At 70.2% G+C, this 16,894-nt stretch overlaps 2 protein-coding genes across 3 annotated transcripts; both read right to left on the reverse strand.

Annotated features, from left to right (window-relative positions):
• Positions 1-7,940: 7,940 nt before the first annotated feature.
• TRIM54 (tripartite motif containing 54) lies at positions 7,941-11,684 on the reverse strand. The gene is made up of 10 exons (XM_059832679.1): positions 11,502-11,684; positions 10,654-10,826; positions 10,176-10,347; positions 9,995-10,090; positions 9,657-9,890; positions 9,349-9,371; positions 9,034-9,158; positions 8,634-8,735; positions 8,334-8,372; positions 7,941-8,110 (listed from the first exon to the last, which is right to left on the reverse strand). Exons 1-10 carry the CDS (start codon positions 11,667-11,669, stop codon positions 8,100-8,102), a joined length of 1,143 nt encoding a protein of 380 aa, XP_059688662.1. The 5' UTR covers positions 11,670-11,684; the 3' UTR covers positions 7,941-8,099.
• Positions 11,685-13,594: 1,910 nt separating this feature from the next.
• On the reverse strand, positions 13,595-15,748 carry DNAJC5G (DnaJ heat shock protein family (Hsp40) member C5 gamma). Of its 2 annotated transcripts, none has more exons than XM_059835325.1 (4): positions 15,636-15,748; positions 15,204-15,417; positions 14,934-15,064; positions 13,595-14,355 (listed from the first exon to the last, which is right to left on the reverse strand). In XM_059835325.1, the coding sequence occupies exons 1-4, from the start codon at positions 15,746-15,748 to the stop codon at positions 14,259-14,261; spliced, it is 555 nt and encodes a 184-aa protein (XP_059691308.1). In that variant the 3' UTR covers positions 13,595-14,258. The 2 variants fall into 2 exon arrangements, with proteins under 2 accessions (XP_059691308.1, XP_059691307.1); XM_059835324.1 differs by having other exon boundaries at positions 13,595-14,341; positions 14,911-15,064.
• Positions 15,749-16,894: the final 1,146 nt, after the last annotated feature.

Consider the following 16,894-nt stretch of genomic DNA (forward strand, 5'->3'; position numbering starts at 1 on the left):
GGTGCCTCCATTGCTGCTGGGCAGGGGGAGGACAGGGTGAGATGCACCCAGGGGACAAAAGTGCTGGGTGCAGGATCCTCCCGGGGCTCACAGCATGCTCGATGCAGGGCTGTGCATCAAAAAGGAGAGTGCAGGAAGGGTCTGGGTGAGGGCTGGAGCTGGGGCTGTGCCGGGGCCACATCTACCTGGGCCTTGTCTGAGACGAGCCTGCCTGTCCTGCCTGCAAGGAGTCCCACAATGCTGCCGCCTGCCTGCATTGCTGCCCCGTGGAGATGTGCATCCAGGCTTGTCCTACATGGGCAGTGAGCAGACATGATCTGGCTCACACAGCGCCCTGCCCGGCACGTCCTGACCAGGCTGGTGGGACCACGGTGGTTAATCTCGCCCAGGGGCCTGAGCCCCAGTCCCCTCCGCTATGCTGCTGTTGTCCTGAACAGCTGGATGGAGCCGTCCCCATGCGCTGCCAGCACCAGGCTGGGCTCTGCCGACCAGCGGCTGTCGTGGCACTCGCTGAGGGGGATGCACTGTCCTTCCTCCTTCCAACCCCCATGGAGCCTGCTTCGTGCTGCCCTCACACACCCACTCTGATGCTGGCTCATTCCAACCGGGCAGGGGCTGGCCCTGCTCTGGCCCCGGTATGAGTGGAGTTCCAGGCAGATGGGTGCAATCCAAAGCATGGGGGGAGCGAAAACCTGCAGAGGACCCCAGTGCACCCTGACGGGGATGGAGCTCCAAAGCCTGCCTGGCCCTCAGCGCCTGAGGGATGGGAAGGGGCTGCAGCTGCAGCCACCCGATAGCACCATGGGGGCCTGGGGCCATGTGATGGGGCTGTGTGTGGATGGCACCGGGGCTTTGGGGGGCTGGGCCCAGCCTGGTCTTGGGTGCTGTGCAGGGCTGTGGGGCTCAGCCCGGGCTCTCCCCAGCCCACGGGGTGGGTGCTGCTCATCAGAGGCTGTGGATGGCAGGAGTCTGCAGCCCTGACGTGCTGAGCCTCTTGCAGCTGTGTCTGGGGGTGTAGAAGGCCGTGGTGTGTTTGCAGCGAGCGAGCTGTGAGCATGGCACGAGCCGGGTGCTTGTCCCCAGGAGCAGCCAGCCCCATGGCGTGGGGGCTGCCAGGGCTGGGGGGGGTTGAGTCCAGCCCCTGCTGAGGGCTCTGCCCTAGAGCCACAGGGAGGTGGTGCTGGGTGCCAGCCTTCACGCCGGATCCATGTCGTGGGTGCATGGCACCGTGTGCTGGCTCGCTGCAGGCGGGGCTGTGCCCACCACGCCTGTGCAGCCCGGTGTGGGATGCGCTGTGCGAGGGACCAGGCTGAGTTTCTGTCCCCAGGCTCTGCCTATCGCCGGCACGATGGGAAGAGTCCACTCTGGGCCCGTCTTGGCACCTGCACCAGCATCAGGGCTGGGTGTGGGCTCGGTTCCCCTCTGCCTGCAGGCAGAGGCACGGGGCTGCCGTGCAGGGCGCAGCGCTGCCAGGGGGGTCTGCAGGCAGCAGTGTGGTGCACCAGCAGCTACCTCACCTTTTGGCAGCAGCAGCCGGTGCCCCGGGCTGGAACATCCTGCATGCAGCGCAGCGCTGTCGGCTCCGGTGCCTTCGCTCTATGACTCACGGAATTTGGCTGCTGGTGCCTCGCTGCTGCTCAGGGCTGTCTGCAGCGCTCGGCCCCAGCGCACGCCGTGGTTTCTCCTCGGCGCCGCGACCTCTGCCCAGGGCTCGGTGCCTCCAGGCCCCACCGCTGCCAGGTCGTGCGTGCCCCACCGGTGCCCGGCCTGTGCCAGCGGGTGCTGGTACCCGGGGTTCTCCCCGCCGCGAGGCAGTCCCGCCGCGGCACCCGGTGCCTCCCCAGGACGCCGCTGCTTGACGCGGCCGCTGGCCGGGCCCGCCCAGAGGGTCCCACGCCGAGGAGCCGCGGCTCCGCCGGCCCGGCGCAGCTCACCGGCAGCCGGGGCTCGGGCCGGCACCGGGGCCCTGCCCGCCGCGGGGGCAGCCGGCCCGCCAGCGCCCCGGTGCCCCGGTCCGCGCTCTCCCGGCGGGTCCCGGCCCTTCAGCACCGCGGACAGCGGCACCGCGGGCACCGGGGCCGGCCCCGGGCGGCGCTCGGTGACCGGGGCCGGCGGTGGGAGGGGTGCGGGCAGCGCCGGGAGGTGGAGCGGGGCGAGGCGGGGGCGCTGGGGGGGCCCCGGGGGGCCGGGAGGCAGCACGCCCGGCGGCTCCCGACCCAGGGCATCTGCCGGCCCCGGCCCCGCCGCGCCCCTCCGGGTGGGCGCCGGAACGGAACGGGGGGGGCGGCCCCCGGGACCGGGGGGAGCAGGGCCTGCCCCACTACCCCGCCGTCCCGCCGTCGCGCATCCCCACTGCCCCGCCGTCCCGGCGCCCACTCCCGCCGCCGGTGCCCAGCTCCCGCCGCCGTCCCGGTGCCCCTCCCGCCCCCGCCCCCCGCCGGTCGGTGCATGCCCTGCGCTGACGTCAGCCCGAGTTCCCGGACCTATATAACCACCGGCCGCGCCGCCGGCTCAGCTCCCGCGGGACGGATCGCGCTCCGCTCCACCGCCAGCGCACCGGCAGGGCACAGGGCACAGCGCACCGGGTACGGGACGGTGCATGGGATCGGGGCGGCGCACGGGGCGGCGGCAGCGCCGCGGGCAGGCGCCGGTGCAGGGGACCGGGGAGGGCGCAGCGCGTACGGGACGGTGCGGGCGGCCGGGGAGGGGGCACCGCAGCCGGGTGGGCCGGTGCCCGCGCTGGCGGCTCCCCTCTCGCTGCCGGGTACGCGATTCCCCTCGGGTCCCCCGGTGCCCCGGTCTCTCCCCGTTGCGCTGAGCCCCCGGCCCCGCAGGTGCGGACGGAGCCGAGGATGCGGCGGGCGCTGCTCACCCTCCTGCTGCTGCTCGCCCGCCCGCCGCCCGCCGCCGCCCGCCCCGCGCGCCCCGACGGCTCCGTCCCGGCGGCCGCGGCCGAGGCGCGGGGCCGCCCGCTCTGGCCGCCGCTGGCGCCGCAGCCCCCGGAGCCGTGGCGAGCGCGGCGGGACGAGCCGCCGCTCTCCATCGACCTCACCTTCCATCTCCTGCGGCACCTTCTGCTCCTCGCCCGCGCCCAGAGCCAGCGCGCCCGCGCCGACAGCAACCGCCTCATCCTCGACGCCGTGGGGCGCTGAGCGTCGCCCCGGGCCCCCCCGCCCCCCCCCCCCCCCCCCGGGGCTGCGCGGGGTCCGGCCACTGCCTCAGCCTCCGCGCCGCGGGCCGCTCGGCGCCCACCGGCAAACTCACCGGCGCGGGGACCGGCACCGGGCTGCGCCTGCTGCACCCTCCTCACCCTCGGCGCTGGGGCGAGCGGGCGCGGTACCGGCCCCGGGACGGGCCCGCACCGATTTTGTAATAAAACGTGGTGGAAACCCGAGGCGTGAGCGAGTGCGGGGCGGGGGGCGGCCGGGGCTGCGCGGGGACGGGCTCACCGGGAACGGGGGACGGGCAGCACCGAGCACAGCGGGCCTGGGGACGGGGCTCGCGGCCCCCGGGTGGGGGGATGTACACTGGTCTCCGTGGGGGAAGGAGCTCCCAGCCCCCGAGACGAGGCAACCGTGGGTGTGGTGGGAAGCAAAGGGCGCAGAGCGATGGGAACAGTGGGTGCCTCTCCACCAACGAGCAGGGCGAAGAGGTGCTGCACCCACATGCGGGCAGCCATGGACGTGAGCAGCAGGAACCAGAGCTCTACGTGTGGCAATCCCCCACACACACACTCCGAGCTGCTGTCAGAGCACTGCAACAGGGTGGGACGGCGCACAGGGCTGGGGGCTGGATACTGGCCCCTCAGGAGGGACATTGCTGCCCCATACAGGAGCACTGTCAGGTCAGGGGGCTTCTCTGTGGGACACACGGTGATGCTGAGCACTGGTGGGTCAGGACCGGAGCAGAGGGCAGGGAGGGGGATACTGTGGTGGGGCGTGTATCAGACCCCCCCGGTCAAGAGGAGGACATGGATGAAGCCTTCCTGAGACAGCTGGGGGAGCTTCAGCCTCCTCATGGGTGGTTCTGGGCCTCACAGGGGCCTTCAACCTGATCCAGTTGAAGATGTCCCTGTTCATTGCAGGGGTGTTGGACTAGTTGACCTTTAAAGGTCTCTTCCAACCCAAACCGTTCCATGATTCGATGATTCTGTGACAACCTCCCTGATACCTGCTAGACGGGCAGCACAGCACGACTGGCGCAGTGTGCAGTGAAGGAGGTTTCTGGAGGTGCTTGGGGATGTGATGGCAGCGGCCGTGAGGCAGCGGAGGTCAGCACCCAGGGGGTAGGCAGGAGTGCAGGCAGCGGGGTGCAGCCCCCAGACTTCAAGTGAGCCCATTTCAGTGACCTGGTAGGTGGGGTCTGGCAGGAGGCAGCTCCGAAGCACGAAGGAGCTCAGGGTAAGCCAGGAAGCCTTTGAGGATGATCTCAAGAGCGGTCACAGGATGCCAGGCTGGTTGAGGGTGGAAGGGACCCCAGGAGATCTCCCACTGCAACCCCCTGCTCAGGGCAGGGGCAGCCAGAACTGGTTGCTCAAGGCCATGCCCATCTCGGCTTTGAAAGAGGGAATTCCATCTGGATGTGAGAAACCTGGAACTGGAAAACTGTACCGGCAAGAAAGACCGTACTGGAACAGGTTCCCCAGAGCATGGCCCTTATTGAAGATATTAAAAACTGGACTGGCCACAGACCTGGACAACCTGCTCCAGCTTACCCTGCCTGAGCAGGGGCTGGGACTGGGGGAGCTCCTCAGCGAGTCCGTGGGTAGCTTCGCAGCTGGAGGGGCCACAGCCTCTCTGGGCAGCCTGTTCAGGAAACCTGTTTGATCAGCCTCACTGTAAAAAAAGGGGGGGGGTGGGTGTGGGTGTGGGTGTGTGCAGGAAAAAAACCAACCCCGAACACAACTTTGGAAAAAGTTTCAGTGGACTCTCCTGTGGTCCAGTTTGTGCTCATTGCCTCTGGTCCTGTGACTGGGCACCACTGGGAAGAGCCTGGCTCCATCTCCTTCCCTCCCATCAGGCATGTATACACATGGATTCAATCCCCCTGAGCCAGGCTGAGCAGTTCCAGCTTCTCCTCATGCAGCAGATGCTCCAGTCCCTTCAGCATCGCTGTGGCCCTTCCCTGGACCCCAGAGGTCACAGCCTCCTTGCGCCGGGGAGCCCCGACCTGGCCAGGACTCTGCATCCACACCCTTCCCATACTGCGTGGAGGGGAGGGCTCCCTCCCCCAGCTGCCAGTGCTCGTCCCCCACAGGCTGGGGTGCTGTCGGCCACCTCTGCCAGGAGGGCATGTTGCTGCCGCCTCTCTAGTTTGGTGTCACCACAGAGACATTTTTTTGTTGCTGTTGCTCTTCATGTCCGTCGACAGGTTCAGCTCCAGATGGGGCCCTCAGAGCCGAGCAGTAACTCTCGGCACGCTCACAGGCTCCCCAGTCAGACCACGGCAGAGCTGCCCGCCAGGACCAGGGAGAGACTTGGATGTACCAGGGGGTTGGTCTAGAGATGCTGGAAACCCATGGTGGAGATCCGGCACAGGGACAGAGTGGGCACAAACACATAGTGGGGGGACAGACAACAAAGGAGGAATTGTAAAACCTTGCCTGAATGCCCAGGGAGGGTGTCAGGTGGCCAGAGACCAGCTGGGGCTGGAAGGTGCAGGGTCAAGGAGAGCATCCACCCCACTCCGGGTGGTCAGGGGCTGCCCAAGGGACAGGCTGGGGCTGGGGAAAGCACAGGCAGGTGACAAGCACCAGGAGATGAGGCTCAAGGCAGAAAATTACCCAAAACAGATGAGAACCAAGCCGGGGCTCTCCTGAGACACCTCAGCCCCCAGGGATGACACCCAAGGGTGCCCAGGGGCTACTGAGGTCCTTGTGAGCCCCTCTGTCATGTCTGGAAGGGGACAGGGAGACATCCGTGAGGGGTGGAGAAAGGCAAATATCACATCCCCACATGGCCCCAAATGGCCAGTGCAGGGATGGAGAGGCCACCCAGCCTCACCTCGGTTCCCAGGGACCTCCCGGGCCATGTTTCTGGCATGTGAAGGACCAGATGGTGACCGGGAGCAGCCAAGCTGGGCCGTGGGGTCGTCGCACCCCCAGCCACATTGCCTGTGCCATGAGCGACAGCTCAAGGACCTGGGGGAGCAGAGATGTCCCTTAGCCCATCCCGCGGCCAGGGCTGAGCACGTGTGCCCGCGCTGGGACATGGGAGCTGGCAGGCAGACGCGGGTGGGCAAACAGCAGCTGCGGCGGGCAGCCTGGGGAGCTGCGCTCTGCCAGGGGCTGGCGGCCAGCGAGTGCCACAGGGCACCACACCGGGGTCCCTCACTCGGGTCTGCAGGTAACACCAAATCTGTGGGGACCAGTCACTCTGCTTGAGGGCAGAGCTGCCACCAGTCGGACCGAGCCAGGCTGGAGAAAGGGGCCAGTGGGGACCTTACAAGGACAAAGGCAAAGTCCTGCCCTGGGCAGGCAGAGCCCCAGGCAACCACGCAGCTGGAGCCCACATCTATAGCATGAGTCAGTTTAGCACAGGCCATGAGGTGGGAGCTGTGCCGGGCCATGTCCCGTGGGGGGGACGTGTGGTGCCACGTCGCATGGTGGGCTCAGCTCCAGCACTGGTCCCTCTTGCCCACCTCCCTGCCCCAAGCAGGGTCCACGCTGGGGACAGCTGGAGCTGCTCTGGACTCCCCAGCCCCATTTTAAGGGTTGCTGTGCTCTTGGGAGAAGTTTTTCCTGTTATCCAAAGGGAATTTCCTCTGTCCCAGCTCGTGTCATCAGCTCCTGCGCTGTCCCTGTGCCCTGAGGGGGTGTCCCCACACCCCAGGAGGCAGCTGAGGGGGTCTCCTCTGCCCTGGTTGCACAAGCTTGGCCCCTGTCGCCACTGTGTCCTCTGCCTGGCCGGGTGTCCCTGCTCGTTTGCTCCCAGGTACCCGGACTGGGCCAGGAACCAGCCGGCAGCAGGGGAAGGGTCCCGCTGGCACAGTCCAGGCACTGGGGTCTCCTCTGCTGCCAGGGCATCCCCAGCCTCCCAGTCTCCCCGCCCCGCGGGCCAGCTCATGTCCCAGACCCAGGGTCACCGGGACCTGCCATGCGCCGGTGTTCTGCTTCCCCTGCTCCACGGGCCCATCCTCGCCTGTCCTCCGGCATCCTGCACCCCAGCCCCTGGCTGGCTTGGTGGTCCCCCCACTTGCTGCGGGGTGCCCCAGTCTGCCAGGTACTGGGGGTCCCAGAGAGGCCCAGCAGCCAGCCTTTGCTGCCCCCAGGCAGGGACGGGGGTGGTGGCAGCTGGGGACACCCCCACGGTGCCCCAGCCCCAGGGGACCTGCACAGCCCCAGCCTTGGCCCCACGAGTTGCCCCTCGCCCCGTGCATCATCTGCTGCATCAGCCATGACGCCATGGCGGCACGGGGTGAAGCGGGTGACGCAGCCAGCGCTGCCGCGGCCCTCCCAGGGGGCCCAGCCGGTGGGCGGGGGGCACAGGCCCCAACCCGCTGCTGATCACGGCGCTCCTGGCTGTGTACTCAGCCAGCTCATCCCAGCACTGTTTGCTCGGTGCACCCAGGGGACGGTGCTGCTGAGATGGTGTCCGGCCCAGCAGCGGGGCTGGGAGAGCTGGGGGGGACGACCGGGTGCAGCTCCTCACCCCCAGGCAGGGGGTGCAGCAGGGGGGCAGAACCCCACTTGCAGGGGACCAAGGTGCAAACCTTCCGGCTGCAGTCCTGCCCTGGGCTGCCAGAGCCGCGCTGCGCCGGGGCTCCCAGGGGATGCAGCCCCTCACATGGGGTCCCAGGGGCACCGCTGAGGTGGTGGGGATGTAGCCCAGCTCGGTGGGGCAGGGGCTGCACCCGGGCTGGACCCCATGGAGTGGGCGCAGAGCCATGGTGGAGGCAGCCCCTGTGCCCACCCCGGCCCACACACCACACAGGAGATGACATCCTCACACACAATTTAATGTTGGAGAGGAGCAGTGCCGGTGTTTGGGGAATTACAGTGGCGGTGTTTGGGGAATTACAGTGGCGGGGCTGGGGCTCCCTGAGGGGTGCCAGGGACAGCGATGGGCCGGTTGGTGCCGATACTGCCCCGCGATGCCGGCTCAGTGCTGACCTGTCCAGGAAAGTGGCCTCAGCACCGTGCGGTGGGGACCCTGGGACTCACGCCCCGGCCCCTGCAGGCAGGGACACAGGGAGCGCCTGGGGGGCCCCGAGGAACCCTCATCCCCATCCCCACACCCATCTGTCCCCAGGAGGTGCCTCCTCTGCCCTACAGCACCCCATGGCCTGGCCCCATCCCCATCCCCCCTCCGCCTCCATCCCAGCAAGGGTCTCACCATGGGGGGAGCTCGCCGGCTTCTGCCTCAGCCCCACATCTGCAGAGGGAAAGCAAGCAACAAGCTGGAGACAGAGACGCCCCGCCATGCTGCAGGACCTGTGCAGCTGCATGAGGGCCACTGCGCAGCCACACAGGCACGGCACTGGCCATGGCACAGCATGGCACAGCCCCCCTCCATGGGCATGGCAGCCCCAGCCCCCTGGGCCCCGCTGCCCCCGCCTGCCCCCGCAGCCCTGGGGTCAAGCACAGCAGCCAAGAACGGCATGGCACGGCACAGCACGGCATGGTGGAGACTCACCCTCCGTGGCTTCGGGTGCCTCCAGGCTGTCCAGCCGGTCCTCGTCTGCTGCAACCTCACTGCTGTCCCCAGGTCCGTCCACCTCGTCCTCGCCCAGCGGCTCTGCCAGGGCAGGGGGATAGGTCAGCCAGGGCCCTCCCTCCCCGCAGCGTGGGCAGTCCGGGGACACCCCGTGGGGGGGACATGAAGCAGCAGCCCAAGAGCCAGAGGGGGCACAGGGCAGGCTTGACCCCACAGGGTCCCTGGGCAGCAGCCGAGGGGCCACATGTCCCCATTTGGGGGGGACATCCCCATGCAGGGCACCAGGTGGCAGGGGGCTCTGCCCATCCCAGAGACGGGTGTCCCAGGCAGTCCCATGTGCCCCACTCCGGCACCACAGGGTTTGTCCCAGCACCAGCACCTGTCTGGAACTCAATGGTTCTCAGCATCTCTGCCACATAGTCCACATTGATGGAGAAATGGTCCATGTTCTCGTAGCCGGGCTCCGGGCGGCTGCTCATTGACACCTTGGACATGTCTGTGATCCTGCGGGCAGGCAGACCCCGGGAGCTGCTGGGGTCCGACACCCACGGGGCCCCCACACCCCTAGGCAAGGCCTGGCAGGCTCAGCCACAGCCATGCCCACCCACCCTGCCACTGCCCCATGTACCCCCAGCCCTGTGCCCCCCACCCTGCCTCCAGTGCCCCCAGCCCTGTGCCCCCCAGCTCCACTCACTTTTTCAGGAGCTCCTTGGAGTGCTGTGGAGGAAAGCGGCGGAGGCTGTGTCAGTGTTTCCCTGGAGCAATGTGACCTGAGACCCCATGAGCCAGACATCACCCCTGCCCCAGCCCCAGCCCCAGCCCAGCACATCCCAGGGGCAGCCCCACATCCTTTGGAGCGACCACAGCCCCACCACACAGCCCTGGGGCAGTCCCAGACCCCCTGGAGGGACCTGACCCCCCCCAAGTTCCCCGGCACAGCCTAGGGGCAGCCCTAGCCCCCTTGGAGGGTCCTGGCCCCCCGCACCCCCCACCCGCACAGACCTGCAGGTACACAGCCATCTGGGGCTCCTCCATGGCCTGGATGGCTGACTCCACCAGCTTGGAAGAGGCCTCCAGGTGGTCACCATACTGGCGGATAAGGCCCCGCACGCGCTGCACCTTTGCCTCCTGCTCCCGCGCGATGCTCTGCAGCAGCTCCTTCTTCCGCTCCTCCAGGATGCTGTACAGCGAGTCGAAGCGCAGCCCCAGGTGCTGCTTCTGCCGCCGGCCATTCTCCTGCAGGACCGCGGGGCTCAGGGGCTGCCCCGGCCCTGCTGTGTCCTCACCACCGCCACGGCCCCAGGGCTGTGCACGGTACCCAGGGACCCCCCCGCCCCCACCTCGATGGTGCGGCAGATCTCCTCCATCTGCGTGATGATGGCTTGGATGCGGTCATTCCCCGCCACCAGCATGGCGATGCCGTCGCTGAGCTCGCTCTGGGAGGGGACGGGATGTGATGGGCATGAGGGCCGGCTGCGCAGGCAGCTCCCGGGCCCCCCGGCCCCCCCCAGGGCCACCCACCTTCTGGCGCTGGTAGACGGCGGGCAGCGGCGCGACCTCGCAGTCCTTGTGCGCCCCAAAGACCTTGCAGAGGGAGCAGGTGGGCGCCTCGCAGCGCAGGCAGTAGATGTTGATCCGCTCGTCCTCGTGCTCCTCGCACATGAGGTGCTGCTCGGCCTTGGCGTGCAGGGGCCTGCGGGCGGGGGCCGGGCACCGCAGCCCACCGGTGGGCTCCGACCCCCAGGGACACCCCCGGCCCCGGGTGGGCCCTGTTACCCCCCACGCTCCGGGTGCGCTCCCGCCCCCAGCCCCGTGCCTGCAGCCCCCCCTCGGGCTCCCTTTCGCTCACGGGGCTCGCTCCCCCGTGGGGTCCCCAGTGCCCCCGTGGGGTCCCCCGTGGGCGCCCCCAGCCCCGTGCCTGCAGCCCCCCCTCGGGCTCCCTTTCGCTCACGGGGCTCGCTCCCCCGTGGGGTCCCCCGTGGGCCCCCCGACCCCGCACCTGGCCGACTCCTGCTTGTAGATGTCGATGATGTTCTCCACCAGCAGGTTCCGCTGCAGCCCGTACACCCCGTGCCGGTCCAGCACCACCTCGTGGCGGCACGACGGGCACCGGAACCGGCCCCCCGACGGCACCGCGCTGGAGCCCCGCGACTGCCACAGCGGGTTGGAGGCCTGGGGGGGGGGGCGGCGGGGCGGCGGGTCACGGCCGCGGCACCTCCGCAGCCCCCCCGGCAGCCCCCCGGCAGCCCCCCGGCAGCCTCCGCCCCAGGCTCTGACGCCGGGAGCGAGACCCCGCGGGGCCCGGCCCCTCCCGGCCGTGTGCGGGCACGGACGCGGGCACGGACACGGACGCGGGCACGAGCACGGACGTGGGCACGGACACGGACATGGGCACGAGCACGGACGCGGGCAGAGGCACGGGCACGGCCACGGACGTGGGCACGGACGCGGGTACGGCCACGGCCACGGCCACGGCCACGGGCACGAGCACGAACACGGGCACGGACGCGGGCACGGGCACGAGCACGGACACGGACACGGACATGGACGTGGGCACAGACGTGGGTACGGACACGGACATGGGCACGAGCACGGACGCGGGCACGGGCACGGCCACGGGCACGGCCACGAGCACGATCACGGGCACGGACGCGGGTACGGACACGGACCACGGGCACGGCCACGGGCACGGCCACGGACGCGGCCACGGCCACGAACACGGCACCCCCGCCTACTGACGCGACCGGCCCGGGAGCGGCCCCGAGCGCGGCCCGGCCGGGGGTCCCGGCGGCCCGTTGCGGGGCCGGGGCGGGATCCAGCGCCGGTCGGGGTCCGGTCGGGGCGCACCTGGAAGACGTCGTTGGCGCACTTGCGGCAGAGGTTGTGCTGGCAGGGCAGGATGACCACGGGCTTGGTGAACATCTCCAGGCAGATGGGGCAGATGAGCTGCTTCTCCAGGCTCTCCATGCTCCGCGCCTCCGCCAGCAGCGGCTTCAGCCCCACCGCGAAGTTCATCGCCGCGGTCCCGGCCCGGCCCGGCCCGGCTCTGCCCACCACGGCCCCGCTCCGGCTCCGGCTCCGGCCCCGGCCGCCCGGTGCCCGCTCTGCCCCGGCCCCGGCCCCGCTGAGAGCGGCGCTAATTTTAGCCGCCCCCGCCCCGCCGGGGCCGCCGCAGCTGTCGGCGGCGTCGGGTGACACTGAGTCACGGCGCCGCGGCGGGGCCCCAACGGCGCGCCCGGGCCCGCGCCCCGGCCCGGCTGATCCCCGGCCCGGCTGACCCCCGGGCACCGGCCGACCCCCGGACCAGCTGACCCCCGGGCACCGGCCGACCCCCGGACCGGCTGACCCCCGGGCACCAGCTGACCCCCGGGCACCGGCCGACCCCCGGGCACCGGCTGACCCCCGGACCGGCTGACCCCCGGGCACCAGCTGACCCCCGGGCACCGGCTGACCCCCGGCCCGGCTGACCCCCGGGCACCAGCCGACCCCCGGGCACCGGCTGACCCCCGGACCAGCTGACCCCTGGGCACCGGCCGACCCCCGGGCACCAGCCGACCCCCGGGCACCGGCCGAACCCCGGGCACTGGCTGACCCCCGGGCACCGGCAGCCCGGGCGGTCAGGGCGGCGGGGGCCGAGGCGCACACCGCCTCTCCCGAGCAGACCTCTCCGCCGTGCCCGTCCCACCCCAACCCAGCCCTAAGGCCTCGGCCTGGGCAGAGCCCCGCTCCCCCGGACGAGCAGCGCTGCTCCCCACAGGACTCCCCCGCCGCCTCCTGCCCGGGGAGGACGAGGGGCTGGGGCCCCGGCCCGCTGGACGCGGGGCGGCTGGGGCAGGCTGGCACAGGGTGCACAGCACCAGGCAGGGAGCAGGGCCCGGGGAGGGCAGAGCTGCCGGACTCAGCGGGAGGTGCATGCCCTCTGCTGCAGGCAGCGGAGCTGGGTGCAGGCCGGGGTCCCCCAGGCCCCACGGACTCTGTGCCCCTGAACGGCAGCATGGAAGGGTGCCCGGGAGGGACAGTGCCAGGAACACCCCCGTCCCACCACTCGCCCTGACACTCCGGCTATATTTAGGGGGTGAGACAGAGCCCATGCAGCTGCGGGCAAAGGCTGCTGCCTGGGGGTGTGGGAAGGAAGGGCCAAGGGCTCCCTATGCCCCCTTGCCCCTCTCCCCCCTGGGACGGGGTGACACCGTCCAGCCCAGCCCCTCAGCAGGACTACAGCTCCCGAGAGCGCAGGGCAGGAAGGGGCAGCTCTGCCCGAGCGGAGAACAGGGCTCCGGGGCAGCACAGCTCAGCAGGACCCACGCACTGAGCCATCAGCTGGCACACACAGTGGAAACACATCTGGCAGCCCTGACCGAGCGTGGAGCAGGGCTCCGGGGCAGCACGGCACGGCAGGACCCACGCACTGAGCTGTCAGCTGGCACACGCAGCGGAAAGAGCCCCAGGACCAGGGGACCTGCTCCCGACAGCAGGGCTGGCCCAAGCCGCACCACCACAGCACTGCTGCTCCTGCCCAGGGCGGCCATCTCCCATGGGGCCACAGGGAGACAAAGGACGGTGCCGCGCAGCACGTTAGCAGCAGGAGGAGCGGGGACAGTCCCTGCGAATGCCTCAGCAGGACCGGGGTGCCTGGCCAGGCTGCTGCTGCCCTACGTGCTGCAGCAACACGGAGGGGGGAAAAGCACAGCCCCATGGGAGCCAGTACTGGCTGGGGGACAGAGAGCTGTCCCAGGAAGGTGACTGGGGACAGTGATGTTTGCCCCTGCGAGAAAGCACTCCCCCGAGCAGCACTTGGGACACAACTTGTCTACTCCACACTTTGTTCAGCCTACCCCCATCATGGGACCCACAGCCCCCCCAGCACAGGGCATAGCCAGAGGCACATCCCGCTGCGGAGTGTTCAGGCAGCCCCTGACGAGACAGAGGCCACACAGAAATGTGCTCCCCTCCTGTCATCCTTTAATAGTGCCCATAAAACCTATACAAACCCAAGGGAAGTACCTGTGCTGGGCCCAGCCCTGCAGGGAGCCTGTCAGCAGCAGTGAGTGTGGGGTGCAGCCAGTGCCCCGGGGCTGTGGCAGGGCAGAGAGGAAGGGGGTACAGAAGGTGGCACCCCAACCCCACGAGCAGCGTTTGGCACCCCGCAGCCATCAGGAGGGTCCCCGTGAGGGCAGGTAGCGGGCTCAGCCCAGCCCAGCCCCAGAGGTTACAGTGCTAACGGTCTCAGATGCGTTCGGCTACCTCTCGTAAGCTACGGAGCCTGGCCCGGAGAGGTCTCCGCTCGCGGCTGCTCAGGCCGGCTGCCGGTGCCCGAGGCCAGGCTGGGGCACAGCAGCAGGCAAGGCACTGGGGATGGGGCGCAGCAGCGTGGGCTCCAGGCCACCTCCACCACCAGTGCTGGGAGACAGGGGCATCGCCCTGGAGCTCGAGCAGGAGCAGAAGAGCCTCTGCGTTGATGCTGGCCAAATTAACCTGAGATTCTAGCCAGCCCGAGGCTGGAGAGCCACCCCGGGTGGCAAGACAGGGGTCCCGGAAAGTGACAGTCCCAAAGGAGGATCCCTGCCCGGAGTCCTGGGGGAGCCGGCAGGACTGAGGCCTGCCTCAGGCATCGGTCCTGGTGCTGACAGCCGGCAAGGGCTCCGTGCTGGCAGGCGGGGGCTGTGCCACAATAGGTATCTGTGGATCTGGAAAAGAAGAGCTGCATGTCAGCAGGTCAGCCCCGTCCCGTGGTGCCAGTGAGTAGGTATCTGGGATGCCCCAACACCCCCATGAAGGCTCCCATAGACCACGGCTCCCAAACCTCTAACCAGCGCACAACCATGCAGCAGTTTCCCCCGCCCCCCAGAAACCCGCAAAAGTCACCCAGTGGCAGTTCGCATAGACACCAGTATGGCCAGTGCCCAGGGAACGAAGCCAGCCTGGAGCACGGCTGCGCTCCCCACGCTCCGCTCCCCAGACGGCATGGGCCCAAGCGTCTCTCAGCTGCAGACCTGTGCAGGGGCTTCAGGGAGCCCTGGCCCAGGGGCAAACGAGGAAGGAGAAGGCAGCCCCACGGCCTCTGTGGTGGTTCCCTCTACCACCGTCACCAGCCCCAGTCCAGACCAGATGCAGCTAAGCCCAGTCCAAGCCGGAAGCCAGACCTCCATCCTCCATGCGAGACGAGATGGGGGAGCTCCCCCGGAGCCCCACACAAGACAAAGCCAGGTGGTCTCAGCCGCTGAGGCTCGAGACAGACACAGACAACCCGACTCACCGCTGTCCTCCGCGCGCATCTGCGCCTCCAGGTCCTTGGGGTCGACGTACTTGTAGGACTCATCCTCCTTTGGCGGGCAGCACGTCCCGCAGCAGAAGAAGCAGCAACAGCAGCAGCAGCAGCAGGTGAGAGCACCACAGCACAGAGCCAGGGCCTGCGGAGGAAGGGACGGCAGCCCCCATGAGACCGCCCAAGCCACGCCAGCAGCCGGGCCCCTGTCACGGCAGCCCCGGCGGCACCCCGGGCGGAGGCCGGGCCGGGCCGGGCTGCGACGGCAGCGGGGCAGGGCTCACCTGGAACCACCACTTGGACATGAGGAAGTAGTGCTTGACGGCATCGTCGCCGAACTGCTCGGCCACGTAGAGCCCCAGGGAGCCGTACTGGTCATAGAGGCGACGCTTGTCCTCGTCGCTCAGCGTGGCGTGGGCGCTGTTGATCTCCTTGAAGCGCTCAGCCGCTGCCGGGTCATCGGGGTTCTTGTCCGGGTGGTACTTGAGCGCCAGTTTCCTGCGGGGCACGGCGGATAGGAGGGGCCCGGGACGGGCCCCGCACGTCTGTCCCACCTCGGGACGGGCCCCGGGACGGCGCCCCCGGCCCCGGTCCCCCAGGACGGCCCCCCTCCCCCGGGCGGTCCCGCAGGCCTCGCCTGCCGGGACGGGCCCCACGCCGCCTCGGCCCCCGGGCCAGGCCCCAGGCCGCTGCCCCCGGCCCGTGCCCCGCCATACCGGTACGCCTTCTTGATCTCCTCGGGGGAGCTGCCCTTCTGCAGGCCCAGGACGCGGTAGAGGCTCTCCCCGACCCGCGACAGCTTCCGCTGCGGCCGCCCGGGCTCCGCCATGGCGCCCGCGCCCCGCGGAGGGCGACAGACGACGACGACCGCACCGGCCGCCCCCGCCCCCGCTTCCGCCCGCGCCGCCGCCGCTCTGGGCAGGCGCCGCCCCCCGGCCCCCCCCGCGGCGCGTCGGCCACGCCCCCGGCCACGCCCCCAGCACCGCGGAGGCCACGCCCCCCGGCCCAGCGACGCCCCCCGGCCCCGGCGGCCCCCAGCGCCCGCCCCGCCCCGCCCCGGCAGGAGGCGGCAGCTCGCGGTGGCGCTGCTCCTTTATTGGGGTACAAAACGAAGGCAGCGGGGGGGGGGGGGGGGGCAGCGCCCCGGGGCGGGGGGCGCGGCAGAGCCTCTTCAGCCAGCAAAGGGGGGGGGCAGCGGCCGGACCCCGGGGCCGTTCCTGCGCCCGGGGGGGCACGCGAGGCCGCTGCCGCCCTTCCGAAGAACCTGAGCGACGGGTGGCAGCAGCTGGAGCCGGGCAGAGCGCGGCCCCGCCGGCCTCCCTGGGGAGGGACACCGGGCGCCCGCAGGGCCGGGGCGGGCCCCGGGGATGGCCCCGCGGAGCTGGACGGCCCCGGCCGCCCGGGGCACCAGCGGGAGAGTCTGAATGTCAAACCTTCCTGCCCTCCCGGCACCCCGGCCAGCCGGGAGCCCGCACAGGGCCCGGCCGGGGCCAGGGAGGGGAGGGAGTGTGGGCTCGGTGGGGACAAGGCGGTCCTTGAGGAGATCCCCAATCCCTGATGTTTTTCAAGCAGCTGGCCTGCCCCGCAGGAGAGCCGGGTGGGCAGCTGCTCAAAATAAATACAAATAAATACAGATTCCAGCGAGGGAGCCCGCCCAGCACCCAGCCAGGGCCTGGAGGAAGCCTCGAGGGGATGGGGCCCCGTCCCCCTCCTCCCCAGGGAAGAGGGTGACCGGCCCCCCAGGCACACCCTCGGGGAGACCACCCCTCCCCTCCTGCAGGTGCGGGCAGCCTGGGGTGCAGGGGCACGTCTCCGGGGGCGAGGAACATCCCCTCTCCCCCCTGGGCCGCGGGAGACGCCATCCCTCCCTGCCTCGGCCCCGCAAGGGGCGGCTCCTGCGGGGTGGAGGGAGAGGCTGGCAGCAAGGGGCTGGTCCTGCGGGGCAGGAGAGCCGGGGGCTGGCGGGGCCCGGCTG

The sequence above is a fragment of the Gavia stellata genome, chromosome 2 (assembly GCF_030936135.1).
Source record: "Gavia stellata isolate bGavSte3 chromosome 2, bGavSte3.hap2, whole genome shotgun sequence".
NCBI classification, from domain to species: domain Eukaryota; kingdom Metazoa; phylum Chordata; class Aves; order Gaviiformes; family Gaviidae; genus Gavia; species Gavia stellata.